The sequence below is a fragment of the Schistocerca americana genome, chromosome 2, assembly GCF_021461395.2.
Source record: "Schistocerca americana isolate TAMUIC-IGC-003095 chromosome 2, iqSchAmer2.1, whole genome shotgun sequence".
In the NCBI taxonomy this organism is placed as follows: Eukaryota; Metazoa; Arthropoda; class Insecta; order Orthoptera; family Acrididae; genus Schistocerca; species Schistocerca americana.
This window is the reverse complement of record NC_060120.1, coordinates 638,705,812-638,722,450: the sequence shown is the minus strand read 5'-3', so window position 1 is coordinate 638,722,450 and position 16,639 is coordinate 638,705,812. Positions and strand designations below refer to the sequence as shown.

At 38.7% G+C, this 16,639-nt stretch overlaps 1 protein-coding gene across 1 annotated transcript in view; it reads left to right on the top strand.

Moving 5' to 3' along the window:
* The first annotated feature begins 12,703 nt into the window (after positions 1–12,703).
* LOC124595367 (Down syndrome cell adhesion molecule-like protein Dscam2) overlaps positions 12,704–16,639 on the top strand; it is a 266,443-nt gene continuing 262,507 nt past the window's right edge. Inside the window, exon 1 of the mRNA XM_047134085.1 lies at positions 12,704–12,809. Within this exon, the coding sequence (XP_046990041.1) occupies positions 12,760–12,809 (50 nt within the window). The 5' untranslated portion in view covers positions 12,704–12,759. The remainder of the gene's footprint in view (positions 12,810–16,639) is intronic.

The following is a 16,639-nucleotide window of genomic DNA, read 5'->3' as shown; positions in this document are numbered from 1 at the left end:
AACTCTTTCTCTTCCTCTTGGTCATGAAGTATTTGGTCATTCCCTACAAGTAATTGAGATTATGCATCTGCAATTTTGTTATCTGAATCTTTGATGTATCTAATTTCATAACCAAATAGAAGAAATATTTTCCACTTGGTTAATCACCTGTGGTACAACCTACATTCTTGTAAGTAACTCAGTGCCTTATAGTCAGAAAACAGTATTACTTTGTGGCCTAGAAGGTACCTCTTAAATTTTGTAAAAGCCCAATGTATGGCAAGAAATTCCTTTTCAGTCTCTGTGTATTAATGCTTATGTTTTAATAGGATTCTACTCACAAATGCTGTGGAACAACACTTCCTTATTCCATTTTCTTCATTTATTTGAAATAAATGAGCTGCTAAGCTATAGTTACTCGAGTCACAGCATAAACAAAATGGTAGAGAAAAGTCTGGTCTAAATAGGATCCTACCATTGCATAGGGTTTGTTTGATCTTTTCAAAAGCTTCCTGACAGTTTTCATCCCATTTCAAAATTACATTTTTCTTAAGTAGGTTACTAAGACAAAGTGTGGTTAATACTTAGTTGCCTAAAAGTTTTTGGTAAAATCCTACTAAACAAAAAAAATGATTTCAGTTGCTTCCTATTCCTTGGGTATGGGGCTGGTAACTTAGCAATGGTTTCTATCTTTTCAGTATAAGCAGAATACCTTCTTCAGAAATGTAATGACCTAAAAATTTTATTTATTTCATTCCAAAATTACATTTTTCTAGTGTTAAAGAGATACTCCCTTCCCTTAATTTTGAAAATATTTCCTTCAACAACCGGTAATTATCATCTCAATTTAAGTTACATGCCAAAATGTCATCTACATAGGTAGCTAATTTAGATCTCAGTTCTTCATCCAATACACAGTCCAATGCTCTAATGAATTCAGCCAATGACACAGTTAAACCAAATTGTACAATCTTGTACTGATAAACTTACCATTGTACAAGAAGGCAGTATATTTTCTAGATTCTGGTGACAGAGGTATTTGATGAAAACATGATGTTAAATCTAGGGTACTCATTAGTTTTATGTTCTTGAGTTTATACATGAGTTCATCCATATTTTCAGGGTAACCATTTTCTCTTTGTATGTACCTGTTCAAAATCCGAGATCCCAGAACAATTTCAACACCCCCCCCCTCCCCCCACATCTTTTAGAAACACTGACTATCAGGTTATTTTATCCACTTTTACTCCCTTCTATACTCCCAAATCTTTCAAGTTTTTGTAACTCTTTTTCTATCACTTCTCTCTTAGAAATTGGAACATCATATGGTTTTTGAAAAAATGAGCTATGAGATTTCATCCTAAGATCACATTCAAAATTCATGACTATGCTTGGTACACCACTAAAAACATCTTAATACTCATAAAGTAAGGATTTAAGTTCACTTTTCTGTCCATCATCTAAACTGTTTGCATTTGTGACTTTTTCATTTAACAGTCTGTATGATGTCATCATATATACTTCCCTCCTCTAAACACTCTGTTGTAAAAACTTCCTCTTCAATGCAAGTTAATTTATTTGCCTTACCTTTTAATGGACTGTCCCTTACTACAAGAAAGGTGCTTGTACAATTTTAGTATTATGGCCTAAAATAAACAGAGATTTCTCTTTCCAGTTAATTACTGCATTTGTTTTATGTAGCCAGTCAACCCCTAAAATTACATGCTCATTCCAATCCTGTACCACAAGAAACCCATGGGTAAATGTAGCATCACATAATTTGTAAAGATATGCAAGCCTGGACTTTAATTTGTTTACTGTGTCTGCAAGTTGTTCCTCTAGCCTTGACTCCCACAGCAGGTGCTTCTAAATAGTTAGGATGTTGTCCGTGTTCTTTACTCAAAGTTTCTAAAATGCCTTAAATCTGACTACCACTATCCAAAAGGCACCTCCCTTCCCAGTTCCAGATTTTTAGATTAATGTAAGGAATTTTGATCTGATCATTGGTATTATGCTCAACAGGTTCAGTAAGTAAGTCTTGTTGTATTTCATCAAAGTTATTCAGGTCAACCTCCATATTTATTAACTGTTTAGCTGTCTGATTGCTAAGTTTACTTTCTTACTGTTACTATCTATGTCACATAAATCTAGGATCCTCTCTCTAGCCTCCTTATCATAACAGTGTGAGTTTTGTTCTGAACCTTTGTTGCAATTTCCCTCAACATCACTTAAGTCTTGAGCATGGCTGAGCAATTCTGATTCTTTAGTTTTTAGATGACTTAAATGTTCTGCAAAAAAACCTTTGTACCATTAAGTTCAATTAATTCTGAAAATTCTCCTCATTATGATCACAACTTCACTTCTTCCTTTAAACCAACAAAATATTTCACATCTCCAGCACTATCATCAGTCATCAATAGTACAATCAGCATCATCAACATCTGCCTCCTTCACAACATCATTATCAATAACACCATCATTTACAGAACTATAAGTTATGCTCTTACCCTTGGTATTATCTCTTTCAGCTCAAATAAATTTTCAAGAATATTATTTTCACTACAGTTAGTATACACATTTACCTTGATATAACCCCTGAAAAAGAAGTCTGATGGTGTGACATTCTGAGTGTATGGGGACTCTGACCTTCTCAGTAAATGTGTCTTTCAGCACATCATGTACATTCACATTCCACTGTGGGGTGAACCATCATGCTGGAGGAGGATGGACAGCTACAGCCATTTGATCTGTGGTAGCAGGAACTGTTCATGCATGTTCAGGTAAACATTTCCTATTATTGTTTTCTCTGCAAAGACCAAGGGACCTATCACCCCACTGTGCATTAGGCCACACCAAACATTAAACTTCTGGCTATCACGGATGTGTTTACAGGTGTGGAGCCAATTTTTAGAGCCCCAAATCCTAATATTGTGGAGATACACATATCCAGAAATGTGGAACTTTGCTCCATGTGAAAAAAAGCACTTTTTCAGGTAGTTGTTGTCAGCATCAGTGGATGTTAGTTGTGGAAAACACCAATATATACCACAGAGGACCAATGTTTGGCTGCAATGCTTGGACCATTTGTACCTTGTATGTAAGAAGATGTAACCATTTATGTAATGTGTTATGGACAGTGACTATGATTCTTCCAATCTGCATGGTGCACAACAAATTGAGTTTTGGAGGATGTACTAAAATGAAGCTTGGACTCAATCAACACATGCTTGAGACATGGGTGGGCTTTCACTTTGAGGAAAGTCTTCAACACTGTCTGTCTCTTTACAGTTTTGAATCATCTCACTATGCCTGCTTTTGCCAGTGGTACCCTCTCATAATGGCAGCAATAATTATGCAGTGCCACTGTCACAGATTTGGATTCTGCGCACCAGATGAACTGGTTTCTACTATTATGTTGCCATCTTGATGCTGTCCAAGTCAAATCTGTAACAAAGCACAAAGAAAAAAGTTTACAGTAATAGCTGCAGTAACTGCTCCTGCCAATATTAATCTCATTCCACATCCCTGAAATCTGATCTTCTTGATATTCATGGAAGAAGATTTATGAATCAATAAGTGCATTGCTGAATCATCTGTTTTTTGATCTGCCATCTGCTAGCTAAGCTAGTTAAGGTTGACTAACTAAGCAGCTGTGGCAAGAATCCTATGGGTAACAATCAAGATCATTCAGCCTCTGTTGAAACAATTAATCCCATCACCCACTATGCCTAGTGTTTAGAGTGAACAATTAGTAGCTCAGTTAGAAAAGCAGCAGATTTAGTTAAAATGAGGTTCATTTTTAAAGTAAGAAGCGATTTATAATGGAGTAAGAGGAACTTTATTTATGAAATAAATTGTATCACAAACTACAATAAGCACCATCCCAGTGTCAAAGGACTCTGCTGCCTGACCATTAAACCAATTAGCAACAGTTTCTTTCATCATGTCATGATCTTACAAGACCTTCCCACCAAGAAATTCCTTCAGTTTCGGAAACAGGTGAAAGTCTGATGTGCCAATTCATGGCTGTGTGCTGGATGATCCAGTAATGAAACTTGTTCAGTTGCACATTTGTTCTTGCTGCAACATGAGGCCAGGCATTCTTGTGAAGCAGAATGATGCTACTAGAGAGCAGTCCCTGCCACCAATTTTGAATAGCATGCCTAAGCTTTAACAATGTTTCACAATACCTCTCAGTATTTATTGTCATTCTTCTTGGCAAAACATCGAACAGAAGAATGTCTTTCCAGTACGAAAAAACCGTGGCCATGATTTTCCATGTTGAAAAATGTTCATGGTTTTGCTGGGGAGTTTCAATGATGCCACTCACTGGTTTGATGTTCATCTCTGGAGTGTAGTGCACAATCCACATTTCATCACCAGTCACATTTGACTCATGAACTCGTCACCATCCTTGAGATTGCGCTCCAAAACAAAGAAACCAGAGTGTTCATCATCATGAACATTGTCCTTTCTTCATTAAACAGCCTACACCATTTATGCACATTTGTGCCATTCATTACACCTGGACCTTTAACTTCAACAAGCTGTCAGTGAATTTCAGCAGGGTTAACTTGTTTTGCATTTAAGGATCAAATAACCAAGCACACTTCACAATCAGCAGGATTACTGACTGACAAAGCAGTATAACCATGCAGCCAACACTGGCAGAGAAGTGAAACATAATGGTGGCATAGTGAGAGACTGGCCAAGAGTAGATGACCATGAACAGATGCCATGTGAGAGGATGTACGGACATGACACACTGTAGTTCTTACTTTAAAAATGACACATGTGTAATGTCTTACTTGACAATACTTGCAGTTTTCAAGTAAAAATAAGCAAAATTAAAGATTCTTTGTTAATATCACATCATCAGACCTCATCCCCCCCCCCCCCCCCCCCCCATGAACCATGGACCTTGCCGTTGGTGGGGAGGCTTGCGTGCCTCAGCGATACAGATAGCTGTACCGTAGGTGCAACCACAACGGAGGGGTATCTGTTGAGAGGCCAGACAACGTGTGGTTCCTGAAGAGGGGCAGCAGCCTTTTCAGTAGTTGCAAGGGCAACAGTCTGGATGATTGACTGATCTGGCCTTGTAACAATAACCAAAACGGCCTTGCTGCGCTGGTACTGCGAATGGCTGAAAGCAAGGGGAAACTACAGCCGTAATTTCTCCCGAGGGCATGCAGCTTAACTGTATGATTAAATGATGATGGCATCCTCTTGGGTAAAATATTCCGGAGGTAAAAAGGTCCCCCATTCGGATCTCCAGGCGGGGACTACTCAAGAGGATGTCGTTATCAGGAGAAAGAAAACTGGCATTCTACAGATCAGAGCGTGGAATGTCAGATCCCTTAATCGGGCAGGTAGGTTAGAAAATTTAAAAAGGGAAATGGAGAGGTTGAAGTTAGATAGAGTGGGAATTAGTGAAGTTCGGTGGCAGGAGGAATAAGACTTCTGGTCAGGTGACTACAGGGTTATAAACACCAAATCAAATAGGGGTAATGCAGGAGTAGGTTTAATAATGAATAGGAAAATAGGAATGCGGGTAAGCTACTACAAACAGCATAGTGAACGCATTATTGTGGCCAAGACAGATACGAAGCCCACACCTACTACAGTAGTACAAGTTTATATGCCAACTAGCTCTGCAGATGACGAAGAAATTGAAGAAATGTATGATGAAATAAAAGAAATTATTCAGATTGTGAATGGGAGACGAAAATTTAATAGTCATGGGTGACTGGAATTCGAGTGTAGGAAAAGGGAGAGAAGGAAACATAGTAGTTGAATATGGATTGGGGCTAAGAAATGAAAGAGGAAGCCGCCTGGTAGAATTTTGCACAGAGCACAACATAATCATAGCTCACACTTGGTTTAAGAATCATGAAAGAAGGTTGTATACATGGAAGAACCCTGGAGATACTAAAAGGTATCAGATAGATTATATAATGGTAAGACAGATTTAGGAACCAGGTTTTAAATTGTAAGACATTTCCAGGGGCAGATGTGGATTCTGACCACAATCTATTGGTTGTGACCTGTAGATTAAAACTGAAGAAACTGCAAAAAGGTGGGAATTTAAGGAGATGGGACCTGGATAAACTGAAAGAACCAGAGGTTGTACAGAGTTTCAGGGAGAGCATAAGGGAACAATTGACAGGAATGGGGGAAAGAAATACAGTAGAAGAAGAATGGGTAGCTTTGAGGGATAAAGTAGCGAAGGCAGCAGAGGATCAAGTAGGTAAAAAGACGAGGGCTAGTAGAAATCCTTGGGTAACAGAAGAAATGTTGAATTTAATTGATGAAAGGAGAAAATATAAAAATGCGGTAAATGAAGCAGGCAAAAAGGAATACAAACGTCTCAAAAATGAGATCGACAGGAAGTGCAAAATGGCTAAGCAGGCATGGCTAGAGGACAAATGTAAGGATGTAGCGGCCTATCTCACTAGGGGTAAGATAGATACTGCCTTCAGGAAAATTAAAGAAACCTTTGGAGATAAGAGAACGACTTGTATGAATATCAAGAGCTCAGATGGAAACCCAGTTCTAAGCAAAGAAGGGAAAGCAGAAAGGTGGAAGGAGTATATAGAGGGTCTATACAAGGGCGATGTACTTGAGGACAATATTATGGAAATGGAAGAGGATGTAGATGAAGATGAAATGGGAGCTATGATACTAGTATGAAGGCTTTCATGACATATCTTCTGGTAAACCTTCCGGGATGTAAGGTCGTGGTCCATGAAACTCTTCAGCTCCTAACGTTTCGTCCAGAGCTGCGCTGGACATCTTCAGAGGGGTGTTTCTCCTCCGGAGAGTCTTGCTGACCGACGGGACGGACGTCTGAGAGTGACTTATATATCGTAGAAAGTGGGCGTGACCAGAGTTGCATGTGATATGCAGAGATAATCTTTGTCAGAGATAAAACTGCACCCAAACAACAAAAAGCCTAAGGACAAGCCAGAAAAACGATGGAAGAATACAGTCTCTCTCCCTTTTATGAAGAAAGTAATGGATCAGATTGGAAAGATTTTAAGTAAACATGATATTACACCTGTTTTTAGACCAACGAAGAAAATTTGTCATGTTCTCCGGTCTGCAAAAGATAAACGTGCTCCTCTATCAGCCAATGGCGTATATAAAATTCCGTGTACATGTGGTAAAGTTTATATAGGAACAACAAAAAGAAGCGTAAATACACAGTTAAAAGAACACACAAGTCTTTGCCGCTTAGGAAAAACAGATAAATCGGCTGTAGCAGAACACGCTTTTCAGTCAGGAAATCATCAAGTGAAGTTTTCCGAAACAAAAATTTTATCTACGCCGACGAACTATTACCCACGGCTTTGTGGAGAAGCAATTGAAATATATCAACATAGGGATAATTTTAATCGAAAAGAAGAGACCATGAAACTTAGTGATATTTGGACAGTAGCACTACAGAATTGCTAGACAGTTTTTATCCGTGACAAGATTACGATCGATAGTTAAGTTTTATCTCTGACAAAGATTATCTCTGCATATCACGTGCAACTCTGGTCACGCCCACTTTCTACGATATATAAGTCGCTCTCAGACGTCCGACCCGTCAGTCGGCAAGACTCTCCGGAGGAGAAACACCCCTCTGAAGATGTCCAGCGCAGCTCTGGACGAAACGTTAGGAGCTGAAGAGTTTCATGGACCACGACCTTACATCCCGGAAGGTTTACCAGAAGATATGATACTGCGTGAAGAGTTTGACAGAGCACTGAAAGACCTGAGTCGAAACAAGGCCCCCAGAGTAGACAACATTCCATTGGAACTACTGACGGCCTTGGGAGAGCCAGTCCTGACAAAACTCTACCATCTGGTGAGCAAGATGTATGAGACAGGCGAAATACCCTCAGACTTCAAGAAGAATATAATAATTCCAATCCCAAAGAAAGCAGGTGTTGACAGATGTGAAAATTACCGAACTATCAGTTTAGTAAGTCACAGCTGCAAAATACTAACACAAATTCTTTACAGACGAATGGAAAAACTAATAGAAGCCAACCTCGGGGAAGATCAATTTGGATTCCGTAGAAACACTGGAACACATGAGGCAATACTGACCTTACGACTTATCTTAGAAAAAAGATTAAGGAAAGGCAAACCTATGTTTCTAGCATTTGTAGACTTAGAGAAAGCTTTTGACAATGTTGACTGGAATACTCTCTTTCAAATTCTAAAGGTGGCAGGGGTAAAATACAGGGAGCGAAAGGCTATTTACAATTTGTACAGAAACCAGACGGCAGTTATAAGAGTCGAGGGACATAAAAGGGAAGCAGTGGCTGGGAAGGGAGTAAGACAGGGTTGTAGCCTCTCCCCGATGTTATTCAATCTGTATATTGAGCTAGCAGTAAAGGAAACAAAAGAAAAATTCGGAGTAGGTATTAAAATTCATGGAGAAGAAATAAAAACTTTGAGGTTCGCCGATGACATTGTAATTCTGTCAGAGACAGCAAAGGACTTGGAAGAGCAGTTGAATGGAATGGACAGTGTCTTGAAAGGAGGATATAAGATGAACATCAACAAAAGCAAAACAAGGATAATGGAATGTAGTCTAATTAAGTCGGGTGATGCTGAGGGAATTAGATTAGGAAATGAGCCACTTAAAGTAGTAAAGGAGTTTTGCTATTTGGGGAGCAAAATAACTGATGATGGTCGAAGTAGAGAGGATATAAAATGTAGACTGGCAATGGCAAGGAAAGCATTTCTGAAGAAGAGAAATTTGTTAACATCGAGTATAGATTTAAGTGTCAGGAAGTCATTTCTGAAAGTATTTGTATGGAGTGTAGCCATGTATGGAAGTGAAACATGGACGATAAATAGTTTCGACAAGAAGAGAATACAAGCTTTCGAAATGTGGTGCTACAGAAGAATGCTGAAGATTAGATGGGTAGATCACATGACTAATGAGGAAGTATTGAATAGGATTGGGGAGAAGAGAAGTTTGTGGCACAACTTGACCAGAAGAAGGGATCGGTTGGTAGGACATGTTCTGTGGCATCAAGGGATCACCAATTTAGTATTGGAGGGCAGCGTGGAGGGTAAAAATCATAGAGGGAGACCAAGAGATGAATACACTAAGCAGATTCAGAAGGATGTAGGTTGCATTAGGTACTGGGAGATGAAAAACCTTGCACAGGATAGAGTAGCATGGAGAGCTGCATCAAACCATTCTCAGGACTGAAGACCACAACAACACAACAGACCTCATGAATCAATAATGAAAGTTAATAAGAGTACATGTATCAAGTAAAACTTATGAGCTTATACAGAATGTTTTAAGTTCTCCTTACAAACATCTAGTACATTTACACTGCCAGACAGATAACTGTTTGAATGTAAAAGTCAATATATCAGGAACAGACTGGTGTAACTGAGTGTACCAGTGCTGGTGCTCATATAAAACATACAGTATCCACTTTTAATGTTACACCTCTCCTTCCACTGAAATTTGCATCATATTATGCAATTAGTAGAGTTGTTAAAATTAACTGTCCTATACGTGCTCCCACTACCATCTACTCCAGTCCAGTCAAAGTCATTACCTATCCCATCAAAGGCACGGCTACTCCCACCACGCACTGGTGCTGCTTCTCACAGTGTGGCCTCAGTTGCCTGACACTGCAATCATGTGTGTGTGAATTGCATCGGTGTGAGTGTGTATGTGTGTATTTGCCATCTAATTCTAATGAAGGCCTTACTGTCTGAAAGCTATATTTGTGACAGTCTTTTTGTTGTGCCTATCTGTGACTCAGTATCTCCGCTGTATGGTGAGTAGCAAATTTCCTTTTCACAATATCATTAGTTAGATGGTTACAAATGAAATCATTACCAGACCACTACAAATTGTTATCACTATTTCATCCTCTGGAGGGAAACATGTTGTTTTACATGTTTGTTCTGGAGCAAGGAACGGCATCTCTAGATGTATTTCTATTCAAACCATTTTCTACCTGGCATCCTCTACACATCGTAGGAGTTTGTAGGTGGTGATTTGATTCACTTCATAATGCTGATGCATACATATATATATTTCTCAATTAACTGCACGTATGTGAAGATTGTCTCTCATGCTAGGAGAAATGCCTTCAAGACATGAATGGATGAACAGTAAGTATAATAAAATGTATAATATTGTTCTAACTACTTTGGACTGGTAAAATATTTGTTTAGTTTAAAACTTTTATTATTCACATTATTATATCTCTTCATTGTACACATTTAGCATAGTTGTTGACTGTAGGAAGTTATGTAATATGAAAGTAAAGTAACAACTGCAAAATTGAAGAAAAAGCAGATTACCTTCAATTGTTTCTCTTCTAGAGGCTCCAGCCATTGACCCTATACCCACGAAATCTGATCTTCAAGAGGGTATGCGCATACATCTGAACTGTGTAGTTACCAAAGGGGATTTTCCAATTACATTTCGCTGGCTAAAAGATGGATCAGAGATACCTCCAGCACTAGCTGTGACTGAGAAGAGTCTCGATGATTACTCAAGAGCATTAACATTCAACAGCCTATCTGTGCTTCATTCAGGAAATTATACATGCCAAGCCTCAAATGCTGTTGCAACAACCAACCACACAACACTGCTGGTAGTAAATGGTATACCTTTCTGTTTATGATTGAGAATAACTCTAAGTATCATGTCAATATAAGTTCCTTTTTTTAAAAAAAATTAGGTAAAGGATGATCCATAATACATGCATACCACAAATTTTATTCTTGTAGTAGTATCAAAAATATGGTCCTCATTTATTTGTTTTCATAATCCTGTGTGTCCTTTGTAATTTCAAATATTCCAATTATTTTACGAAGATTGTTCTGTACATGTTACTACATCACAATAAAAATTTGTCAAATAGTTTCAGCCATATTGCAGCAATATTTCTTAGGGTGAAAACAACAGTGAAAATTCTGTCTTCATGAACAATAACTAAGTAAATAAAGTGTTTTGCATTGTAACCATATGTTATAGGTCGGAGCATGTATCAGGTTTAAATGATCTCAATTTTTTTACGGAATAGTAATTCATATGAAACTAAGGTAAAACAAAAGGAATTCAGCTCTCTAGAAATGTCATAGAGAAAATTATTTTGACTTAAAAGCTGAGTGAAAGAAATATAAAATATGAATCATAATAAAATTGGTTGATTCAACCACTACTCTTGCTTTCCATGTGCCTCTTCTTTAGCATTATGCATTATTTGCCCTCCTTCTTATTGCTTTTGACTGCTTCTCACTTTTTTTGCTTCATTGTAGAGAAATGAAACAAAAACAGGAGGCTTTAATTTGAGAACTTATAAAAAAACTATCTGCTATGCTTTATAGTAGTCATAACAATTTGCTGCATACAGTCTTTTCCTCCTTCCATGGTGTAATATTGTCGTATTTTTCCTACCTTGTCTGGAAAAATATTACACAACTTCCTCATTGCCCAAACTGGTTATTATACTTGATTTTTCACTAATTCATTTTCCTCTGATATAGCTGAATTAGCAAATGTATTATGTTCTCGTTTACAGTTGATAAATATTTCAGTTTATTTATTCTTCAGACATTTGTTGCCCCAACTAAAAACTCATAATTTATTATCTTATGTGGAAGAATTTGAAGAATAGATATATGGAACCACCACAAAAATCTTGAGGAGAAATGAAAGATATATATATTACATTGCATCCTTATGTGAATAAGGATGCAATGTAGTATAGAATATTCTGCAACAACATAAACAGGAAGTCTGGTTTGTTTGCTTTGGATTCCAGTGTTAAATGACCTAACTTTAGACATGAAAACATACTCCTTAGCTTGGCTCTGTTCACCCTCATCATGCTCTAGTTACTTTCATTAACTTTTGTGTTGTTCACAGCAGGCTTTTTCTTTTCGATGCTCTTGCATGATCAAAGCTAAACTCACACTCTCTCTCTCTCCTCTCTCTCTCTTTCTCTCTGTCTCTCTCTCAAAGCTCTTTGGATTTATGTACTTTGTACTAACAGTCTAGATAATTTTTCATGTTTAGCTCCAGTTCTCCAGCTAACTTTGATGTTCTCCCAATATCTATTGATGCCTTCAATCAATGCTTTCTTTTTATCCTCCATCAGAAGGCCTCTTAGTCTTATGGGTGCTTATTCCACTCTCAGTTCCTGGTGGTTGAGTATCTGAATTTAACCTGCTGCACCACTGTTTTTACTGCGATACAAACTTGTGCATTCCCAAAACCAGCCAAGTTTTGTGCTGTTTATGGTTATAAATTTCCAGATTTTCTTGGTCAGACAATTGTTGTTCCTTCTGTATATGTCCTCATAAATCAGTAATCTTCTCTTTTTAAATGGTGATTTTATTTGATCTGTATTTCTGTACAGTCCTTTGCTAGATCTCAGCCACCCTTGTTCATCATCATATATATTGCCCAAAATGTTTTCCCCGTATCCTGCAGTGCCTATTTAACTAGTGACTCACTTGCTGCACACATGGGTTCACAATATAAAATTTGTTTCTAGACACAGCAAATATTTTACAATATCATTAAATAATATTGAATTTCTAGTGAATGAACTTTTTCTGTTGCATTGAATATATAATTAAAATAAGTTATAAAGCAAGGACTGTTATCTTTCAGTACCCCCATCATGGAAAGTAGAACCCAAAGATTCAGAATCTCTGATGGGTCAGAATTTATTAGTTTCTTGTGCAGCTGAGGGCTCCCCTAAACCTACCATTAGATGGACAAGAGAATCTGGAATGCCACCATCAACATATGAAGATCTCAGCCATACTATGAACAATTACAGGTAAATCTCTTTCCTGCAGGTGTGCATTTCACATCACAAATATTAATGCAAACTGTTCTTATTGCTGGAGTTTTTTAGCAATAAACTCACAACACAGCTAACTTTACCAGGAGAAGTGTCTTTTCACATACATCTGAAACTTTTTGGATTTGTTTTTCTGTGCATTTACAACATATCTTTATAGGTCACAAAATTATGTGTCATAATTTTATTTCAGTGACTGCTGTTTCAGGATTATACAGGATGTTACAAAAAGGTATGGCCAAACTTTCAGGAAACATTCCTCACACACAAATAAACAAAAGATGTTATGTGGACATGTGCCCGGAAACGCTTAATTTCCATGTTAGAGCTCATTTTAGTTTCGTCCACCCACACTCAATGGAGCACGTTATCATGATTTCATACGGGATACTCTACCTGTGCTGCTAGAACATGTGCCTTTACAAATACGACACAACATGTGGTTCATGCATGATGGAGCTCCTGCACATTTCAGTCGAAGTGTTTGTACGCTTCTCAACAACAGATTTGGTGACTGATGGATTGGTAGAGGCGGACCAATTCCATGGCCTCCATACTCTCCTGACTTCAACCCTCTTGACTTTCATTTATGGGGGCATTTGAAAGCTCTTGTCTACGCAACCTCAGTACCAAATGTAGTGACTCTTCGTACTCGTATTGTGGACAGCTGTGATACAATACGCCATTCTCCAGGGCTGCAGCAGCGCATCAGGGATTCCATGCGACGGAGGGTGGATGCATGTATCCCCGCTAATGGAGGACATTTGTACGTTCTGTTGCTGTGTGTTTCCATTCCATGATTAATGTGATTTGAAGAGAAGTAATAAAATGAGCTCTAACATGGAAGGTAAGCGTTTCCGGACACATGTCCACATAACATATTTTCTTTCTTTGTGTATGAGGAATGTTTCCTGAAAGTTTGGCCATAACTTTTTGTAACACCCTGTATACACTATGTGATCAAAAGTATCCAGACACCCCAAAAACATATGTTTTTCATATTAGGTGCATTGTGCTGCCACCTATTGCCAGGTACTCCATATCAGCAACCTCAATAGTCAGTAGATATCATGAGAGAGCAGAATGGGGCGCTCCATGGAGAACATGGTCAGGTGATTGGGTGTCACTTGTGTCATACATCTGTATGTAAGATTTCTGCACTCTTCAACATCCCTAGGTCCTCTGCTTTCGATGTGATAGTGAAGTGGAAATGTGAAGGGACACATACAGCACAAAAAGCATACAGTCCAACCTCATCTGTTGACTGACAGAGACAGTTGAAGAGGGTCATAATGTGTAATACACAGACATCTATCCAGACCATCACACAGGGATTCCACACTGCAAAAGGATCCACTGCAAGTACTATGACAGTTAGGAGAGAGGTGAGAAAACTTGGGTTTCATGGCCGAGAGGCTGCTTATAAGCCACACATCACACCAGTAAATGCCAAACGATGCCTAGCTTGGTGTAAGGAACATAAACATCGGATGGTTGAACAGTGGAAAAATGTTGTGTGGTACGCACATCAATCATGGTACACAATGTGGCGATCTGCTGCAGGGTGTGGGTATGGCAAATGGCTGGTGAATGTCATCTGCCAGTGTGTGTAGTGCCAACAATAAAATTTGGAGATGGTGGTGTTATGGTGTGGTATTATTTTTCATGGAGGGGGCTTGCACCCCTTGTTTTATTTGGCACTATCACAGCACAGGAATACATTGATGTTTTAACCACCTTCTTGCTTCCCACTGTTGAAGAGCAATTCTGGGATGGCAATTGCATCTTTCATCACAATCAAGCACCTGTTCATAATGCAAGGCCCGTGGTGGAGTGGTTACACAACAATAACATCCCTGTAATGGACTAGCCTGCACAGTGTCCTGACCTGAATCCTATAGAACACCTTTGGGATGTTTTGGAACACCAGCTTCATGCCAGGCCTCCCCAACCAACATTAATACCTCTCCTCAGTGCAGCACTTCATGAAGAATGGGCTGCCATTCCCCAAGAAAACTTCCAGCACCTGACTGAACCTATGCCTGTGAGAGTGGAAGCTGTCATCAAGGCTAAAGGTGGGCCAACACCATACTGAATTCCAGCATTACTGATGGAGGGTGCCACAAACTTGTAAGTCATTTTTAGCCAGGTGTCTGGATACTTTTTATCTCATAGTGTATATACAATTTTTAAATGAGCCCAGTCTTTTTTGTTTGAACAGAAAACGCACTGAGGATTTATCTGTAAGAATAATGCTTTTTATTAAAATAGAATTCAATTAATAACAAGTGTATATGTAGGTGTGTGTGTGTTGTGTGTGTGTGTGTGTGTGTGTGTGTGTGTGTGTGTGTTTGATTTCTTGTGTCCATACTGAACAATCATAGCAATAATGAAGATTCCTGGATAGAGCAATACTTGAAAAAAAATGGAAAGGCAACCGCTCATCGATTCCAGACTGACTTGGTGCATAGACACATGCAACAGGAAACAGTTTTCACTAGCTTTCAAGTTCTCTTACTCTTCTTCTAGTAGAAAGTACACACATTCACCCACAAAACCATGCAGATATCCAAATGCATGCTACCATGGTCACAACAACACTGATTATTGATTACTCAGAGCACTTGCGAACTAATGGATGCATGGAGGGGGTAGAGAAAAGATGCGTAGAGCTAAGAGGGGGTTGTGTGAAGTAGGAGTGGGAAAGATAGAAGACACAGAGGTTGCACAAGATGAACAGAGTTCTGAGAGGATAGAGAATATAAGAGATATTGAGAGAGGAGAGTGGGAAGGGAAAGGGTCAATAGAGAGAAAGGTGGACATGGAGAGTGTGTCAGGGATGGAAAAGAGAATGGGGGATGGGTGGAAACAGGCAGGGGCGGGGGGGAGAAAAAGATAAAGGGGTGAGAGAGGGGGGGAGGGAGAAGTAGAGGGACAGAGAGGGGGGAATTGGGAGAAGGAGATGGGAAGAGAGAGAGAGAGAGAGATAGACAGACAGAGAAAGAGAGAGAGAGAGAGAGAGAGCCTTCATCAGGGGGAGGGGCATAGGTGAAGAGTGGTGAGAGAAGGCACCAAACAATGGAAGGGATGGTATGGAGAATGACAGAAGAGAAAGGGAAAAGGAAAGGGAAAGGTAATGTTTATTTGTGAGAGTTTTTTATTGTTATTACATTGTATGATCACTCATCACTTATAGTCACATTGAAAGAGCGCAGAAATTTTGAGACTTAATATCCTGAAATCTGTGTGAATGTACCATGCTAAAATTTCTGCTCGCTTTATGATGTATAGGAATGAGTAAATGTGCAGAGTTATAGCATTATTTCAGGTACTGATTCATGTTCTATGATGTTATTCTGTCCTTCAAAATATATCAAGCACACTATAAACACTTACTCATACAGACCAGGAGCAACTATGTTGCAAATAAGCTTCACACAATGTAACTGCTGGCATCTGGGCAGCCATAAACAGTTTTAGAACCTGCAATGACAAATCCTGTATGGACTTAACTATTAACCACAATGGCATGTTCATAAAAGACCAACTGGAAATTGTAAATATTTTAATGAATATTTTTCTTCTGTAGGGGAAGCCATAAATGACAAACATAAAAATATGCACTACAGTTTTAAAGCTAATACATGTGACCATAGTATATATCTAGCCCCCACAAACTGTGCAGAAATAATGGGCATCATTAGCTCTCTAAAACCCTCTAATTCAGCTGGGCATGATGGCCTAAATATTAATGTTTTAAAAGCCTGTGGCCAAAATGTCTCTGTACCTCTGTCTGTAGTAGTCAA